Below are 19,009 nucleotides of genomic sequence, written 5' to 3' on the forward strand. Positions count from 1 at the left end.
GTCACTCCATGTCATCCTCTTCCAGTCTATACTTTATTAAAAGATTTGCTTTTGGGGGCGCCTGGGTGGCTCAGTGGGTTAAGCCACTGCCTTCAGCTCGGGTCATGATCTCAAGGTCCTGGGATCAAGTCCCGCATCGGGCTCTCTGCTCAGCAGGGAGACTGCTTCCCTCTCTCTCTCTCTGCCTGCCTCTCTGTCTACTGTGATCTCTCTCTGTCAAATAAATAAATAAAATCTAAAAAAAAAAAAAAAGATTTGCTTTTGTAGCCATTTTATCTTGATGTCCAGAGTGTGTCTTTGGGTCATAATGATGTGATTATTAATCGTACTTGTTTAAGCCACATTTGAGTGACAAGCAAAGGTGATTATGATAGTGATGGTATTATTTCAGAAAAGGTATTGAATTATCCTGTTATGTGACTTTGGCCCAATCACTTCACCTTCGTGGACATTGCTTTCCTCAGCTGTGATATGATATAGTTTAAATAAGTTATTCTGTAGGGTCCCCTGTGATTCTACAAAGGTAATAGTAATAATGAAAAAAATACCAATACATTTCTAAGAATGACAGTTGAAGGCAATTATAAAAGAATAAGAAGCTAACCTTAAACTATAAGTCACTGGGCAGATTCCTTCCATGTAGATTTCCTTCAGCCTGGAGGAGATCTTGGACATTAAGACAATGCTAAATTCTCTTTCGGATGTGAAAAATTAGATATAATTGCTTCTCTTCAATTTTAATATTACTTCTTGCCTATCATTTAACATGGTCTCTCATCAGTGTTTTACTTCTTCTTTAATCATTATAATAAAGGCCAAAGGCAACTAAGCAGAAATTTCAATTAACTACTTGCCATTTGTTCATCTATCAATTCTGCTGCATTCCACTCTTCGGATGTGGAGATAAATCACAGGGGGATAAGCTGCTCTCAGGGCCTCTCTCTAAAAGCAGTAGCCGGGAGGTCACTCCACCACATTTTCCTCTGCCTCCATTTCTAGAAATGCATTATATTACTCATCCCCTTCAATAACCACTCTAGTGGAATGACAGAACTCCTAAGCGGGAAGTAAGTATTTCGCTCTCGTACATTTCCTAACCTCTAATGGCAAAGGCAGGAAAGTCCAGAGTGAACAGGAGAGATGCTGGTGCCGTCATCTCGTGTCCTCCTTGCGTGGCACCTTCCTGTAGCATCTAGGACGCTAGCCCCTGGTGGACCATCCCAGGAATATATGACTCCAGAGACTAGCATGAGTAGGTCTTGCTTTACTTCTGTTGCTTCTCAAACATTGAAATTTGTGTTGAGGTAGTTGCAAAAACACATGCTGTTGTAAGAAGTGATACAGAGAATTCCCTGGTATATTTTGCCCAGTTTTTCCCAAGGAAACACTTTACAAAACAATAGGAGAATATCATGATCAGGATGTTGAGATGGATACAATTCACTGGTTGCAGGTGTATCATTTGTGTGTGTGTAGAAATCGTAAAATTCTTTTTAAAAAAGATTTATTGTGAGAGAGGCAGAGAAAATGCATGAGCAGGGGGAGGGGCAGAGGAAGACAAGCAGACTCCCCACTGAGTAGGGAGCCTGATACCAAGCTTGATTCTAGGACGCTGAGATCATGACCTGAGCCAAAATCAAGAGTCAGACTCTTAACCGAATGAGCCACCTAGGTGCCCTGAAATTGTAAAATTCTATACAATTTTATAACTGTGTAAGTTTGTGTATTCACCACCACAGTCCAGATAATAATTCCAACAATTCCTAAGAATTCCTTGTGTTGCCCTTTTATACCACCTCAGACCCTCTCCCCACTTGCCCCTGTCACTAACCACCAGCAACCCCTAATCTGCCCTCCATTTCTGAAGTATTATCATTTCAAAAACATCATGTAAATGGAATCATTAGGTGTGAACCTTCTGGGATTGGTTTTTTTCCCTCAGCATTATTTCCTAGAGATTCATCCAAGTTGTTTTGTGTATCAATATTATGTTCCCTTTCATGGCATGGGGATAACACTTGTGTTGTTTTTCAGTGGAGCTATCTACTTTTCTCTTCTGCCTTTCTGAGTAATGACCCATGACCCCATCTACACCCCTCTGCCTGCAGAGGAATAGGGGGTAGAAATGGGAGAAGGTGGGATTTGCTCCAGGAAGTACTCAATTTCTGTAGCAGATGACCACAACTCAGTGGAATGGTCCTGAATGTGTCCAACACAGAAGTCTTAATTTTATCCCCCAGTCCCCAAACTTCTCCCAGTGTTGCCCTCAGTAAATGGCACCACCATTTACCCATCTATTCTGGCCCCAAACTCAAGGAATCTTCTTTGATATCTCTTTCCTTCACTTACCACATCTGATCCATCACCAAATCCTATGGGCTCTACCTTTAATATATTCTTATTTCAAATATTTCTCCATTGCTAGCACCACTGTGGCTTTGGTGAATCTCTCACCTAGATTCTACAGCTAGAATTTGACTGGTCTCCTCTGTCATCTTGCCTGTCTCTTCTTCTGCCACCAAACCAGTGCAGTTACTATGGTAGCTTCTAATACACAAATCAGATCTAAGTCTTCTGCTTCCTATCTCACTTACAATAAGAGGCAGACTCCACAATCTGGACTACCTAGCTGCTGGCTAACCCTCTGGCTTCAGGTATCCCCTACCATTCTGTCCTGTCCTTACTGTGGCCCAGCCACACCGCCTTTCTTGCTGTTCCTTGAACAAGTCCAGCATGTCTCTACCTAACCTCCTAGCCACTGCACTGTCCCTCATGCTTCCTGGGATTCTTTCCCTCCAGGGGTCAACACATCGTCCTCACTAGCTTCCCCAGACCTCTGCTTAAATGCAATCTCCTCTGACAGGACCTCCCAGCCAGTCTAAAACTCTTTGCTGCTAAGCCCCCTTGAATTCTTCTTGATAGCATTGATCACTAGCTAACATATATCAGACAATTAATTATCTTCTGATTCTTTGTCCATGCCCATTAGAATATATGCTAAATAAAGGCAAGGACTTTGCTGTTTTATTCATTTTCTATCCCAATCACCTGGTATATATAAACAACATACTTTTGGGTGAATAAATGATTTCCTCTAAGTCCTTTACTCATACCTTTTAACCCATCAAGGTCAAAGCAGGTCATAGAGTTTTCCTGGGATAGAGACAGTACCCACCCATCTAGCTAACGTGGGGAAGTCAAGAGGCTATTTCTTAGTTGTAGATAATTTGGTGAAAGGGGACACAGTGGATTGTGTTAAGGTCCTTAGTTCTTCCCACACTGGGTCTATGCCTCTGCCAAGTCACTTTGCTTTTCCTCCTACTGAAGAAGCAGAGTCTGTCCCTGAGCCTCAACTCTGGACTGGCCCTATGACTTCCTTTGGCCAACAGCATATTAGTGGGTGTGGCAACACCAAAGGCTTGAAACGCGCTCGCGCCAGCGGGCTTGCGCTCTTGTGCCTCTGCCGTTGGCTTGTGGTGAGTGTGCCCGTGTTAACTCCATGATCCCAGGAGAAAGGTGACCATGTACCACAGAGACATTCAGCCCTTCGCTGACCCACAGATTAGTGAGGAAAAATGGCTGTTGTTTTAAGCCACTCAGTTTTGGTATTGTTTGTTACATGACACTTTTTTTTTTTTGGTCAATAGCTACGTGAATCAGGAAGTAAAAGCAAGGAGTTTGTTGTTGTTTAAAGCCTGAAAGGACTATGAGAGAAAGAGGAAACCCAGAGGGAAACAGAGGAGCTAAACTTTGCCCCGAGAGCAGGAGGGTGTTTGTGAAGGCAGAGGAAGGGGACTGAGGGTGGGGGTGGGGCTCGTATTCTGCTTCCCAGTTTGGGGCTCTGGGAGGAGACGGTCATGTAGAGGGTCTTGCAACGATATGGGGCAACCCAGCCTCATTAGGAGAGGGAAGAAGAGTGAGCGGGCAGCCCCTCAGTCTTGTGAGGAGGGGACTCTGAGACAAAGCCAACGATGGTTCACCACCGAGGCTGCCTTGGGTGCTGACATCTGCCACCGCGAGGATGAAGGTCATGACAGAGACTAGAGGTCTGTCTCAAGTGAGAGCTGAGGGACCGAAGGAAGCAGAGAGAGCAATGGCGGGTGCTCCCCGGGCACTGCTTGAGTCAGAAGGGGGCTCTGAGTTCTCCAACCACAGGTTTTACCATCAGGATGCTGGGCTCAAGGCCAGCCCATGTCAGGCGACACAACCCTGAGGAAGGACAGCCCGACCCTGGGTCCTCCTGTGAGGATGTCAGACACACACGTAAGCTGCCACATCCCACTGCCCATCCCCGTCTGTATTCTATACACTTGGTCACCGTCTTCTAGAAAGCAGGGGACGGGTGAGCCACTGGAGAGACTGAACATTTTCATTGCAGTGGGACAGAGCACAGCCAGAAAGGACGGCTGAAGTAATCAAGCCAGATTCAACTGTAAGCTAGACTGGGCTTTCGTTCATGTGCCCTTGTTATCCAGAAGGAACATCAGATCGTCCTAGGCAAACAAAGACGCTGCGTTTCCTGTGCCCGCCCAAGATGTCTGGTGCATTACGACGTGCGAGTCTGTCACGGCCACACTGGCCTTCAGCTCGCGGTCCCCACAGCCTCTCACTCGGCTCCTTGTGGCACTGCTCACCCCGCAGGTGCTGTTATCTTTCTAAAGTGTCAACCTGGTCAGCTTATTCTCCTGATTAAAAAAAAATCCTTCCATGACATCTTTTTGCTTCCAGGATAACACTAAAACCTTAACATGGCTCGTAGAGAAAACCTGTAAATCACAGACACTGTCAGGTCCTGCCTTATGCCTCTACCATCATCCCGGACTCTAAAGACCAAGCCCTATGATCCCACATGCCCTGTGCTTTCTTCTGGCCTGGGGGCAGGTTGGGCAGGAACACAGGGTGAGTAGGAACTGCTGGGGAGTTAAGACTCCTGGAAGCAGCCCTGGGCTGAGCTGGACAGGGAGGAGGGGGAACAAAGCCCTGGCTTCCTCCTGGGTTGTGTCCCGCGTCCCACAGTTCCCCACTGGTCCTGAGCTCCCACTGCCCACAATGGTGAGTAGCTTGATAACGCTGCATTCCTTCCCGTTTCATTTCTCCACTGCTCGACCAATATGCCCTGCGATCTGCTCCCAAATAAACTCGTTTTCAAACCCTCATTCCTTCCTCCTACTCACACTACTCCCCCAAGAGGCTTCTCCTTTCCTGGACCATAGGCTGGGGCTCTGATCTCCAGTGCTCCTCTTGGACGATCCCAAAACAAGACAGGTGATCACCCCCTTCAGTCCCCACTGTGTTGCGTTTTCATTTATTTTATTTTTAAGATTTTTATTTATTGATTTGTCAGAGAGAGCGCACAAGCAGAGGGAGCAGCAGGTAGAGGGAGAAGCAGGGTCCCCGCTGAGCAAGGAGCCCGATGCAGGGCTCGATCCCTGGACCCTAGGATCATGACCTGAGCTGAAGGCAGACACTTAACTGACTGAGCCACTTAGGTGTCCCCTGGGTCACATTTTTAGCATGAACCTGAGCACTGCTAATAATTCACTCTTGTCTTGGCAGGAGGAAGTTGGGACTGTCCCAGCAGACGAGAACATTTGGACCTACTCAGAGGGCCTGTCTCAGGCTGCGCCGAGTTACTGCTGCTGCTTTGACCCTCATCATGCACTTCAGTTTCAACCACTCTGAATAAGGCTGCGAAGATCCCTCACAGCACGCGGTGTTTCCCAAGACGGTCACGACCGCACCTGCCATCCCACCTGCTCCTCCGCCATGGGAACTTATCGCTAAGCCATCAGGAAGAGAAGTCTGCTTCTCCTTTCCTGGAATATGGGCTGGAGCGAGATTTTGGCCAACATCCTGAGGGAAGAGGGATACGAGTAACTTCTGAGGTGGGGGTCTTCGGGGTCTCTAGCTTGCACCTTTACTTTTTGGAACGCCCCTCCGTAGAGCCCGCCATCATGCAGGGAGGCCGCCCGCATGGCCATGACGTGGAGCCAGGGCGGGAGAATGGAGGCCTCTGGAGACTCCTGGACAGCCCCGTGGATTGAGACCTGTTAACAGCTTGTCGGACACCATGTGAAGCAGAAGGGCCATCCCGTCAGAACCCAGAATTACTGTGCGCAATAATGAAGTATTGTTCAAACCACAAAGTTTTGAGCGGGTTGTTATAGCACAAGAGAGCGCTGGAAAATCGCTCCTCCTTCTGCCCTCTCTGCCACCCTATCCCTTGCCCAGGCAGTTCTAAATTCTCACTCAGGTCTTGGCTTCTGTGCCACTTCCTCTGGTATGCCCTGTCTTCTGGACCGGGTGACGCGCCCTTCCTCCTTGCTCCCAGAGGGCTCCTACACTTCCGTCTTCCGTTTACCCTGCCATGCATCCTTCCACTTCTAATTCCCTCCATTGTCTTCTCCTCTCCTCCAGGTAGCACTCAAGCCCTCTACAGGCAGCAACCGTGCCTGTCTGGAACACCCCTGGTGTATCAATGACATAGAAATGCCTGGTATACGACATGGGATCACTACATACTTGCTTAGTGATGGCTGAATAAAATAAACAACTAATGTTTACTACACACATACTACGTGGCAGACCCTGTGCTATCTCTTAAATGTGTTATTCTGCTGAATCCTGTGAATTATGGACTGTTCCTATGCCTAGGTTACACATAGGGAAACAGAATGTGCAAGACGTTAAGTGACGACACGAAGTCATACAGTCTGAAAGTCAGAAATGAAGAATGAAATCCCAAGTGTGTGATAGCAAAGTTCTGCTCTCAGCTCGTCAGGATAGGCCAAGCTGTGCCACAGTAACAAATAGCCCCATAGTCTCAGTAGCTTAAAAGAGCAAGAGTCAGTCTTGTCTTCCCTTCCCTTCCTCTTCCTCTTCCTCTTCTTCTCCTTTCCTTCCTTCCTTCCTCCCTATCGATAGCCACGAGTTGACGGGTTCTCTGTTCTCTGTTCCTAGTGGTCACAGAGGGATCCTGGTGATGGAACCACCATAGTCTTCAGGTTTTCCTGTCCCCATGACAAAGGGACAGAAGGACTCCAGAGACTCTCGAACCAACAATGAAATGTTCTAGTCCAGACATTGCATATGTCTTTTCTACTCATAACTTTTTGGCCAGAAATACTCAGTGAGCAGCATAATGTTTACCATAGTATACTACCTACCCAGTGAATGGAGACAGAAGTATGTCATTTCCTGCTGTGTGTGAAGGCTTTGCCAAAGTTCCAAGAAAGTTTTGGAAAGCCCTAGAATAAGGATGTTTTATCAAAAGATCATAATAATCACATTTTAGGATGTAATGCAATATAGTGCCTATCCAATAGGTATATCTCCTATCAGAGTTATTTTAAATAATGGTGGTTTGGAAAATATTACAATCTGGGACTAACAAGACTTACAAACCCTATTAAATTCAAATAGACAGACGTTCACTTTTAATTTTGCCGCCACTGACAAATAACAATGCTCAGTAAAGTGCGAGTTGCCCTGCATCAGTATTCAATTTCTTCCAAACATAGCTTCTCAAACTTACACAGAGGAACTGTTGCCTTTTTGTTATAATATAGACCCACCTTATTATGATTTTGTATTACAGTGATTTATAGCATTGGCACAAATAGTAAATTTGAAAAAATGAATAAACAAGGGCTCAGAAATACCTTTCTAAAATTAAAATTACAACGAATTTGCTATCCTAAAAGCAAAGGCTGCCTATTATACTAACATACAGCGACATTATTCTCATCCACATCTCTACTGCATCCAGAGCACGGAGGGATGTATGTCAAGGGGCCCTGGATCAGATTATCCTGTCAGTTTTCACACGGAACAGGAGGAACTTCTCCCCTGTAATACTGTTTCTCACCTTTTTGGAAAAAAAAAGTTACTCCCATCACAAATTATACTGTTTCAAGGGTTTTTAGGCTTTCCGAATCTGGCCTCACTCCATCCAGAAAACTCAAAGTACAGAGGAATTTCCAGTGAGCCTTTGTTGAGGACTCTCCATAGCGGGGAGTCCACTCAAAATGGCGGCCGCTCATTCTTCAACAGCGGTAATTATCAGGAAGCTCTTGCAGGGACCCAAGTCTTGCTCTCACTAGTCTTCTCTGGTCCTGGTGAGTCAGCCTCTGCAGGGTCTCACCTGTCCAGGTAACAGCTGTCAAAGACTGGAAATGGATTCTCTCTTGCCTTTTAATCATATCTTAATATCCCCAGGCTTTCTGATTTTTCTTTGTGGGGGGCCTTTGGTTCATCTGGGCTTTTCCTCAGAAGATTAATATCTATCTGAAAATGAGGTGCCTAGGAATAGGCCATGACATCCTGCTGGGGTCTGACTGTACTCTGCTCTGGACGTGATTCTCTTATTAATGTAGCTCAGGATAGTACTTATTTAAATATCAGTCACCACAGAATACTGGCTCACATCAAACTGGCCAGAAAACCAACCTGAGTCTTTCATGATACCAAGGGTCTTCCACCTTCCATTTATGTCTATTTTTCTTCTTCTTCTTCTTCTTCTTCTTCTTCTTCTGCTTCTTCTTCTTTTTTTTTCGTTGAATGCAGGAGTTTTTAAGTTTATCTTCATTGTATTTCATGCCATTATTTTATCCTGTCTTTCTAGGCCATCAAGAGGCTTTTGGAGTTTGTTTTTTGTTTTTTATTACCTAGCTTGTTAAATATTCTTTTCATTAGCTATGTGTAATTTGCAAATTTAATGACCATTCTATTTATATCTTTTTCCATTGATAGAAATGTTAAGAAAGGGGCACCTGGGTGGCTCAGTTGGTTAAGCATCTGCCTTTGGCTCAGGTCATGATCCCAAGGTCCGGCGATGGAGTCCCACATTGGGCTCCTTGCTCAGTGGGGACCCTGCTTCTCCTCTCTCTTTGCCTGCCACTCCCCCTTGCTTGTGTACTCCCCCCAACTTCCCCCAGCTGCCGTGTCAAATAAATAAATGAAATGTTAAAAAAGAAGTAAACAGGGATCCTGCTTTAGGTTTCTGCTTATCTTTCTCTCCCTTGACTTGAAGAGTTTTTGAGATACTATTAAATCTGTTGCTGAAAATCAGGTACACAAAGTCTGTGACATCACTCAGCTAGTAAATGATACAGAATGGACATAATGATGGCTGGTGGAATTTCTTCTTTGTGAAACTTTGTTGCTTGTGATTCTGACTTCCTTCTAGAAGGACTCAGAAAGGGAGCACTCCACTCTAAAATTTTGATGTTGGCTGACAGTGATCACATTTTTATTTCCAAATAAACATATTTCCTCCATTCCCTTTAGAAAGATCGCACTTGTCCTTGACGAGGTAGTCTTTCTTCCATCCTTTTTCAAGCATTGCTCATCACAGAGCCCATGTGAAGTCCTATTATTTATTTAGCTCCATCACCTTCCCCTTCTCTGATAGGATCGGTTTCTGATCAGCAGCTGACCCAACAGAGCGACAACTTGGGGGCATCCATCTCTAGGGGGTGTCGAACCTCACTAGAGTGCGTGAGGGGATCCGGCTGCAGTTTAGTCTGTCCTTACAGGTGAATATTTACAGAGCTGGTGAGTGCATATTGGCCAGTTCTCACTGAAGTGTATGTCGCTTTCAAAGGGGAACTTAAAAAATGTTTCTCACCAATCCGGCTTCTACTAAATGGCCAAATATTTAAGGAATATTCGCCTCAGGAAGTGGCCAATGGTTAGCCTCCCCAGGTGCCTCCAAGTCTTCATTGCCCTCACTAGGATTCCTTTGACTGTATTAACAGAATTTGTCTTCAGGGTATCAGCTCCACTTCCTGCTTCTTCATCCTTCCGAAAGACGCAGGTGTTCTCCGGAAGCAACGCACAACTCTTGGTGTCACACTCCTCTCGGTTCAAATTCTACCTCCACCAAAGACCAGCTGGCGGACTGGAAGCCAGTGGTTCTCAGCTGGTGTTGACTTGGCCTTGCAGGGGACTTGTGGCAGTGTCTGGAGACATTTTTGGCTGTCACAGCTGGGGGATGCTCCTTGCATAAGTTGGTAGAGGCCGGGGATGCTGTAACTGTCCCATGATGCATGGGACAGCCCCCCCGCCCCCACAAGGAACTGTCTGACCCACAATGGCAACAGTGCGGTGCTGGGAAATTCTGCTTCAAGGAAATAATGTAACCTTTCTCAACCGCGGTCCCTTCTTCCGAACAATGAGGGTAACAGAGGTCTGGGTGACACTGGGGCAATTACAGAGAGGATTCTGCTTACAACACAGACCATAATGACTGCACAGATGGCATCAACAAAAGGCAATTTTTTTCTTTCTTTATGTACCAGGCATTGTGTTGGGTACTTCCTAAGATGTTATTAGCTTAATACTAAACGAGTAGTTCATTTACTCTGTGAATAATTTTCTGAGGACTTTCTATACACTAGGCACTGATCTGGCTGCTACAGATTGATTAGTTAAAAACAAACAAACAAACAAACCAACCAACAAAAACAGCCTGCAAGAACCCAGCCCTTGAGGGTTCAAGAAACGTGCCTAAGGGTTCAAAGCTAATGAGAGGCAAGGCCTGGATTCAAATAAAACCAGTGACTGTGGACGAATGCTGTGTCCCCCCCAAATCCCGTGTTGAAATCCTAACCCCCGGTGATGACATTAGGAGGTGGGGACTTCGGGCGGTGATTAGGTCATGACCAGCGAGCCGCCGTGAACGACATTAGCGCCCTTGTAAGGAGGGACAGGAGGGAGCTTGCTTCCTTTCTCTCCACTGCGTGTGGACACCCGGAGCAGACGGCCACCCCCCAGCCACGGAGAGGGGCTCGGCCAGACACCTGATCTGCTGGCTCCCGGACTTCCCAGCCTTCAGAACCACAGGAAATGCCTGTGGCCTACGCCTCCCGGTCTGTGGTGTTCTGGAACTAAGACATCAGCTCTGCCTGTTTCCGAAGCCTACGTTCTCTGTGCTCCGGTATTATCGGAACCTGCTTTCAGAAACACCAGACTGCCAGGTATATGGGAACCGCAGATCTCGCCTCCGTGCTGATTTTCTTTGACCATAGTAGCACTGTCATCCCGCTGTCTCCCCTTTCCAATGGCAAGCCTTCTGTTTCTTTCCCCCTTTACTCTGTATGAATTCAATAAATGGTTCTTGAGCGCTTGCTCCCTGTTAGGAGACAGTGGGATGACAAGTCACTGCCTTGGTCCACATGGAGCTCCCGGGCTGGTATAGCCAAGAGTCAGTATCTAGGGGACATCGGTGCCCTGGGGACCAGGGGCAGCTCCTACCTTCCTCTCGTGTGCATGATGCCAAGGTGCCATCTGACCTTGGGATCAGCCACTTCCTTACAGGTGTTCCCATGTTCTTGACTTAACTCGTTGCCACGTGCTTGGTTAGTTTACGTGCACAGCGAAATCGTCCTCTGGGGGTACAGAAAACTCTGGGTGGACCCTCCTATGCCTGAGGTTCAAGTTATGCATTTCACTTGGCACAGATTTATAGCCCAGTAAATTCTCAATTACAGAGGATGCTGCCTTTATGATGTTATTTGTTCATGACCTTGACGGTCCACGCTACAATGTATATTGTAATTTTGCTCAAGTGTTACTTGAATCACACGGCCCGAAATACTGATGAGCCAGTATTACTTCTAGTGAGGGGACTTAGCAGTCCCTCAACATTTCTGTCAAAACGTGATGTTGTGACTCTCATGAAGCAAGGAGTCCACTGTTTCAGGTGCGTGCGTGGCAGATGTTACTCTACTGTTTCAGGTGCGTGCGTGGCAGATGTTACTCTACTGTTTCAGGTGCGTGCGTGGCAGATGTTACTCTAGGAACATCACAGCCCAGTGTCTTTGGGCGTATCAGACTGTCATAGTGTGGAGTTTGTTCCGATGGAAGGATCAAGTAACATTTTCAATGGCTCCTGACTGAACTGGAGGAAAGCCTGTGGGAGATGCGGGCACTCACCAGAGTCTCAGGACATACCATGTCTCCCGAACGCCAAGGCTCTCCTCCACTAAACTGCCGTCTCTTGTTGATGAATGGCATCCCCTGGCCTCCAGCTGCCTCCCTTCTGGACAAGTTCTTTTGTTCTGCTTGAGGCCGTGGACTGTCCTCAAGAGAGACCTACCTTCAAAACTCCACTGTACCACACCCTAGTTCGGTAACTTTGGGGACTGGTTCTCTCGGGTTGTTTCCTCATCCTATAGATGGGGCTGATCGTCACAGGTCTTGCTTCCTTGGATCGGTTGTGACATTTAGTTGTCACATTTACACACGGAAAATGTCCAGCACCATGCCCACAACGTAGGAGGGGGGCACACCAGGCCCACAACGTAGGAGGGGGGCGCACCAGGCCCGCAACGTAGGAGGGGCGTGAATGCTCAGCCTTCCTTCCTTTCTCATCTGTCGACAGAGCTAAGGGCCCCTCCCATCTTTTTCCCCGGGATGTGGCTTTTTCCTTTGGGACCTCGTGGGCGGCTCTGCTCATCTGTAGCCCTGACCTGCGTGTTCCTGGTTCTAAGTCCAGGAACTTACCAGGTAGGTCTCCTATTCTCTTAATTATCTCTTCCTCCTGCCCCTATCTTTTAGAATGAGCACTTTTTACAATTAACGACATTCTGACCACCACTAGCTGCTGGACACAGGCCCCCTTCTTCCTTGGCCCACACACTCCCCACCATCTTACTGTTTCCATTCCTGACTCACAATACAAGCTCTGATAGTTTAAAAAAAAAAAAATTCTTTCATTGACTCTACATCAATCACTTAAAAACAGGTAACCAATCACATTGGTATTTTAATTCGGACGGTGCCAGTCTGTGGTAAGAAAGGGGCAAGAGAGACTCTCCGAGTCACAATCCCACCGAGGGGTGGCGGTTCTGCCATCATCTTCCAATCCTCGTTGGCCTTCTAACTTGAAAATGATACCAGCCAGCTTTCTCAGAGTGAGAGGGAGACAGAACCCTGTTGATGTGCTTAGACAAAGTTAAATACTGCTGGGAGGAGGGGGTCTCAAATAAATGAATGTGTAAATTTCACAGAAAGCAGCAGGGGGCAGACACTTGGCTTAACCTCTGTTTTACTGTCTGTCGCACACCCAATGATGTTGGGCCCACGGCCTTCACCGACACAGAAGCCCCAACCACCAATCACAACGTGTTTCAAAGGCAAAACACCCCAAAGATGATCCGATGACACCCTTCTTTTCTTCCACATCACTGAGCACACCAGCACACCCTCTTGTACTGAGAAGGTGCTGGTGATTGAATCAAGGGCAGAAATCGACCTGGCAACTTAAAAAATCCAGATTCACATCCCCTAACAGAATTCTTATACCAAACATATTCTCATCAGACGTTTATACATGAAGCACAGAATTCTTACCTATAACTTTTCCTAGAAAGAGCGACTTCGGAGAATTGAACAGTGTATCAGACGAGCTCGGCAGATGGTAACTCACAGAAGGATAGTGATCGAGCTGCGGGAAGAAAACAAGAGACGCTTTCAGATGACTGTTGCTAAGTTGCCCTGGAATCCAGTCTTCCCGGCGGGATGGGTCCCTCTCTGAACCCTGGGGCCCGGATACCTTCCTTCGTCCGTGCGGACTCTGAGATGCTGGCCTCAACAAACACGAAACCCATCTGTTCCTTCTCTGGCGTTACTTGACAACATTCTGAGCTTGGTAAGTAAAGCCTCTTTATAAAAATTGTTCTTCAGCTTGTGCACATTTTCTGTGGATAATCTGTGCACATTTTCTGCAGGATTAAGATCCTTGCTCATTTTAGTAGAGTAAAATCTGCTTGATCTGATCTCCAGCATTAACCCCTAAGATAGAAAATGCATCTATAACAATGAACTTTCTTTAAGATCCACTTACTGTCCTGTTGTATTCGCTCTTTCCATCAGTGCAAAGAGCTTACAGATACTGACTCCCGGAGCAATGCACATTTCTGATTCCATTTCTCGAGTACAAAGTACAAATTCTGGTGTCCCAGAATCAGAGTCTGTCCTGGCCTCTGAGCCCTGACACGGCTTTTCCTGCCTTAGCTGTCTTTCTACAACTCATACAGTCTAGTGGTGTTTCCCCCACTGGGAGCACCTAGAGTTTTCTGTGCCTCTTTGCATCCACCTGTGGAGAATCACTTTTATAGCTTCTCGCTTTTCTGAGGTGAGTTTCCTACTTGCTCAGGTAAGCGTCAGGGGCCGTGCGGGTCCGTGGAAGCACTGTGTTCCTTCCCAGCACAGGCAGGCGAGCAGTGGCCTGCTGAAGGCAGCAGCAGCACCCCAGAAGCTGGACCCACTTCTGGGTCCTTGCTAGTAGCCCCCGAGATGGGCAAAGCTGCAGGAAGCTGGGCTGCTGGAAACAGTGCTGGGAAGTGAGCGCATCCCACTGGCCATGTGGAGAACGGGCCTCCTGGAGGAAGGCTCCTTCATCGTGACTGCCTATCTCCACCTGACTCCTGAAGCAACTTACGAGAAACCGAGAGGTTATTGAAAGCCAAGGTTCAGAATCAAAGACCCCTCCCATCTCAGGAATTCAGGGAGATCTGACCAGGAGAGCCAGTACCGTTAAGTTATGGTATAGCATTGTAACAGGTTCAAAAAACACTGTAAAGCAAACACTGGCATGCTCAAGTATAATTCTAAGAAGTTTTCTATAATTTTAAGTGCATCATTAACAAAACCCTTATTCTGGCCAGAGAAGCTTAGATATTTTAAATCTCATATAGTTGCTACTCTGGGCGCTAAATATTAGCTAGCTACTTTGGCGCCATCTGGTGGTACACATGGGCAACTGCCGCTGTCGCTCCACGTCTGTGGCCAAAATGTTTTTGTGGTCAAAAAAGATAACCATAGAATGCCAACATAATAGGTTACTCTGAATGCTTCACGATGCTTCAGCGATGATTTCCCCCTAAATACTTTTTATCCTTTCATCTGCCTTTCTAAAGAACTTAAAAATGTATACAAACAATATATTTTCATTATAGAGAAAATAATAGTATAGATTTGCTGAAAATAACCCACACCTTGTGATAATTATTAGCTTTTTCTTTTTTTAAGATTTTATTTATCTGAGAGAGAGCGAGAGCGAGAGCACAGAGGGAGAGGGAGAAACAGACTCCCTGCTGAGCAGAGAGCCCGATGCTGGGCTCAATCCCAGGACCCAGAGATCCCGACCAGAGACAAGGCCAACACTTAACCGACTGAGCCACCCAGGTGCCCCGATAATTAATTTTTTTATCAAGTCAATTTTTTAAATGTATATTCTTTTGATTTTTTTTTTTTTTTTACAACAGCTCGACGGAACCCAACTACATACATTGTTTTGCACTTACTTTTCCCTACTTAAAGACGTACTGTGAAATTCTGTGATTCGATAAACAACTACATCATTTGTCATGAATGACTGGTGTTCCATTTTATGAATGTACTGAGCACAGTCTTAAAAACTCTCAAATTTCAGTGTTTAGACTTTTAGATTTCTTGTGTCTTTTGGTCCAGTGCAGTGCAAGCACACAGTAGGTCCTCAGTAAAACTGTGCTGACTTATGGTTGAGGAACCAGTAAAGCCGTGCGCACAGGGAAATCAGTCCGGGATGCGGCCTGGCCCACCAGCGGGGTTACCTCCCTTTCCTTAACTGTTTGTACGATCCAGACCAGACAGGCTTGGCTTTTGGGCAGCCATTCAGTAATGTTTGTGCCGCGCTCACCATGAAGTAAATCCCTACTTTTGTCTCCACGGGTTACTTTCAGCTCTTCCCATTCCTACGTATATGCAGTTGAGAACCTGGACCAAAAGCTAAAATTTACATTTATTTACATTGTTTGTTTTCTTTTGTTTCAAGGCAAAAGTTTTTGAATCTTGATTCTGCCATTTAGAATATCGGTTCTGATGTTCTGGTTCTGATCTGTAAACGTCACAAACTCCCCTAAAGCTTAATTCATGCGGGAAGGGAGGTCTGGCCCAGCCACAGGCCCGGGGTGTGATCAGTCTGTGACCGTGCAGCCCCGTGACAAGCCCTCTAGATGCGAAGCCAGAGGCCCCAGCGACTCCCCCGCACCCCCGCACCCCCGTACCCCCGCGGCCCACGTGCTGCCGAGGCCTTCTGGCTCCGGCCACACGCGCATGCGCACACCGCCCGCTGCCACGCGCGCTTCCCCACCTGCGCCCCCGAGGCTGGCTTACTGCTTGTCCGGCAAGCTGACCGGCTCCAGGCGGGCCAAACAGAACCCTCTGCTCTCTGGGGGTTGGAACCACCACCCCTTCTCCAACGACGTCGGAAACCTCCACGTTTGTCCTTCCGGGGCGCCCTCCCTCCCTCAGCTCAGTGGGGGGCTCAATGAACTTCTACTGGAGCTTCCTTCTGTCAAGAATATCCCGTTAATGCAGTTAATTCTTGTATCCAACACCCCATGTTAAACCAACTGTGTGGTTTCTATCTCTGATTGGACCTAGCTAGGAAAGGAGGAAGCAGGTATTGAGCAACTACTGTATGCACCGGTTGCTAGGCTTTCCATGTCTTACTGTATACTGGCTCGGTGTTCCCTTCGGGTAATACAAAAAGCATCCAAAGTCAGAGCAAGTGGCAGAACCGCCTTCTAACCCAGCTACATCTCGCTGCAGAGGCCAAATGGGAAGCAGCCCGCGCAGTCTCCAGAACCAGCCCAGGCATCTCAACTCGCAGCTCAGGGAGAGGCTCCCGGGCTTTTAATATTTACATTTGAAGAAGAAACTGCCGTAAATCAGATAAGGCAAGGAAAGCACAACCTGCGGAAGCCTAAGGACACATGTCACCGTTTCATTTCCCTCATGTGGCCGGGGGGCCGCCTCTTTCCGAATGAGCCCCGGTGCATTCGCCATGGTTAAGTGTAATAATTTCAAGTTAATTTCTTTGGGGTCCGAGTGAGCTATTTTGCTGTACATTTAGCTGGTGGTCATTTCACTGGCAGTTAAGAGGCAATAAGAGATTGTGTAATGGAGGCCCATTAAAATTAAAGACTGTGACTCTGTGAGCCCCCGGACGACCTTAAGGGAGCACTAATTGGTTCGGCATTTACCACGATACTGACTCAGGCTGGGGCGCGTGTCCTACACAGAGTCGAGAGCTTTAATGTTTGTTCAGGTATTATTTCAGCATTTTGGCTCATTTCCATTTTGAAGCCACAGTTGGCCTGGGCAGGGCTGGAAGGGACGTCACCAGCCTTGCTGATAATCTGGGGTGACACGGAGGAGCCAGGAAGGAGCAGAGAAGAGAGACTGAGCAGCCAGGACTCAGCCCCCGCCCCCGCAAGAGGCCTCTGCCCCACCAGATACAAAGTGACACAAAATATTGCCCCAAGGGCGAGGTCGTGTTTCCGGGGCTCTGGACAAGGGCCAGGGATGTCCTGTCTCATTTCCTGACCCTTTGTTTTGGGGACTACGTGGAATTAGCTCAGACACACTGAATTCAGAGCAGACCATCTTGATGGATGTTTTTATTCCCCGCTGAAGGCCGGCGAAGAGGAAAGGCCACTGCGAACAGACATCAGGGGCGAAAACAACCAGCAGCTCGTCTCTCATCCCTGACCCGTCCCTCCCCTTCCCTCCCCTCCCGAAATTCCCATGGATGTTACAGGAGAAAGAGTTTGAAGAATAGGGACCATCCTTTCTCTCCTACCTTAACCTCATCCTGCCTTGCGGGGTGGGGGGAGGGCCCACAGACCGTCCCTGCAGGGCTCAGCTGTTCACAGCCAAGAAAGGGAAAGAGCAGGGCACAAGCCCCACCCCAGGGGTTCGGTCACTTAAGTGTATTGTGCCTCCTGACTCCCAGTCACCGGTCCCGTGAATGGAGAAGACACAGTAAATGTACACGAGAGTGGGAGGCAAAACAGTGGCGTTTTCGTGGGTTTGCCACCAGCCACCGGGCTGTAATCTGTCCTTTCCTGTCCCCTGGCTAGATGGTGACTCTGTGAGGACAAGGACTGAGCTCTGCCCCCCGACCTGGCCTGCAGTGGCTTCAGAAACCTGGAGCAGTGGGCTGAGCAGACAGGGAGGGAACCTCCGCGTGTCAGATCCCGGGAAGTAACCTCACCTTTGGAGCTGGGGCTGTTCCTCTCCTGCAGCATTATCTAGTCAACCTCCTGGCCCTTCTAGGACCCACGTGAAATGGGCCTGTATCATCTTAGGTGCTGAGCGTTTAACACACGAGTCATCTCTGGCGTAGCACATGGATGTGTCTGCGAGCACGCGTGTGTGTTTAAGGCCAGGAACCCTCCATTTTGGTTCCATCAGAACTGGGTTCTTTGAGGAGAGCTCTGTGGGTGACCCAGTGGTGGGAGCCCCCGAGAACCTCACAGCCACCAGGTCTGGGTGAGTACGCCCGATTGCACACTTGAAGACGGATGGCTGATCTGTGACTCTGCATCTTTATGGTTGGGGACACTCTCTGCTGTGCCCAGAGCCTCTGGGGGTGGACGCTGGCCCACTACTCAGTGTAGCCCGGTCTGGGGTCCACAAGCGCCTCATCGTGGGGGCCAGGCTGCTGGCCTCTCCCCAGCCCATACTGTCAGGCCATGGGACCGTCCCTCCAATTCCAGGAACAAGCAGGGCTGCGGAGGGTCGGGAGCCCCCTGGGATGCTGATCCGGTCAGAGGGCACACTGCCTTCTGCCTTGAATTGGGTCCATATGGCACATAGATACTTAAAGAGAAGAAAAAGGCCAAGGAACAGCTTCCTCTGCAGCAGAACCGTGGGACGCACGAGAACCAGCCAAGCTGCCCTAACTGCTTGGTGACGAATGGCCTTGGGTTACAGCAGCCGGCCTCCGCGAGTGTGGACTTAAACAAATAACTCAGTTACCTGCAGGGACATGGGCTGGGGAGCCTTTGCGTCTTCAGGACAAGATCAGAGGAGAAGGTAGCGTCTTCTAGAGCCATGAGAGGAAAAGCAGAGCGTTCTCTTCCTCCCTGTTGCCCCTCTGCTCTGACCCTAGTCAGCCTCTCCCAGCTCAGGCCTTCGGACGCACCATGTTGTCTTGCCCGCGCTTCACTCTGAG

At 47.9% G+C, this 19,009-nt stretch overlaps 1 protein-coding gene across 1 annotated transcript in view; it reads right to left on the minus strand.

Annotated features, from left to right (window-relative positions):
- Window positions 1-19,009, minus strand: part of CNTNAP2 (contactin associated protein 2) — a 1,944,007-nt gene that overhangs the window by 100,771 nt on the left and 1,824,227 nt on the right. Inside the window, exon 21 of the mRNA XM_032304549.1 lies at window positions 13,357-13,450. Coding sequence (XP_032160440.1) covers window positions 13,357-13,450 — 94 coding nt within the window. The remainder of the gene's footprint in view (window positions 1-13,356; window positions 13,451-19,009) is intronic.

This window comes from Mustela erminea, chromosome 11 (genome assembly GCF_009829155.1).
Source record: "Mustela erminea isolate mMusErm1 chromosome 11, mMusErm1.Pri, whole genome shotgun sequence".
Taxonomy (NCBI): domain Eukaryota; kingdom Metazoa; phylum Chordata; class Mammalia; order Carnivora; family Mustelidae; genus Mustela; species Mustela erminea.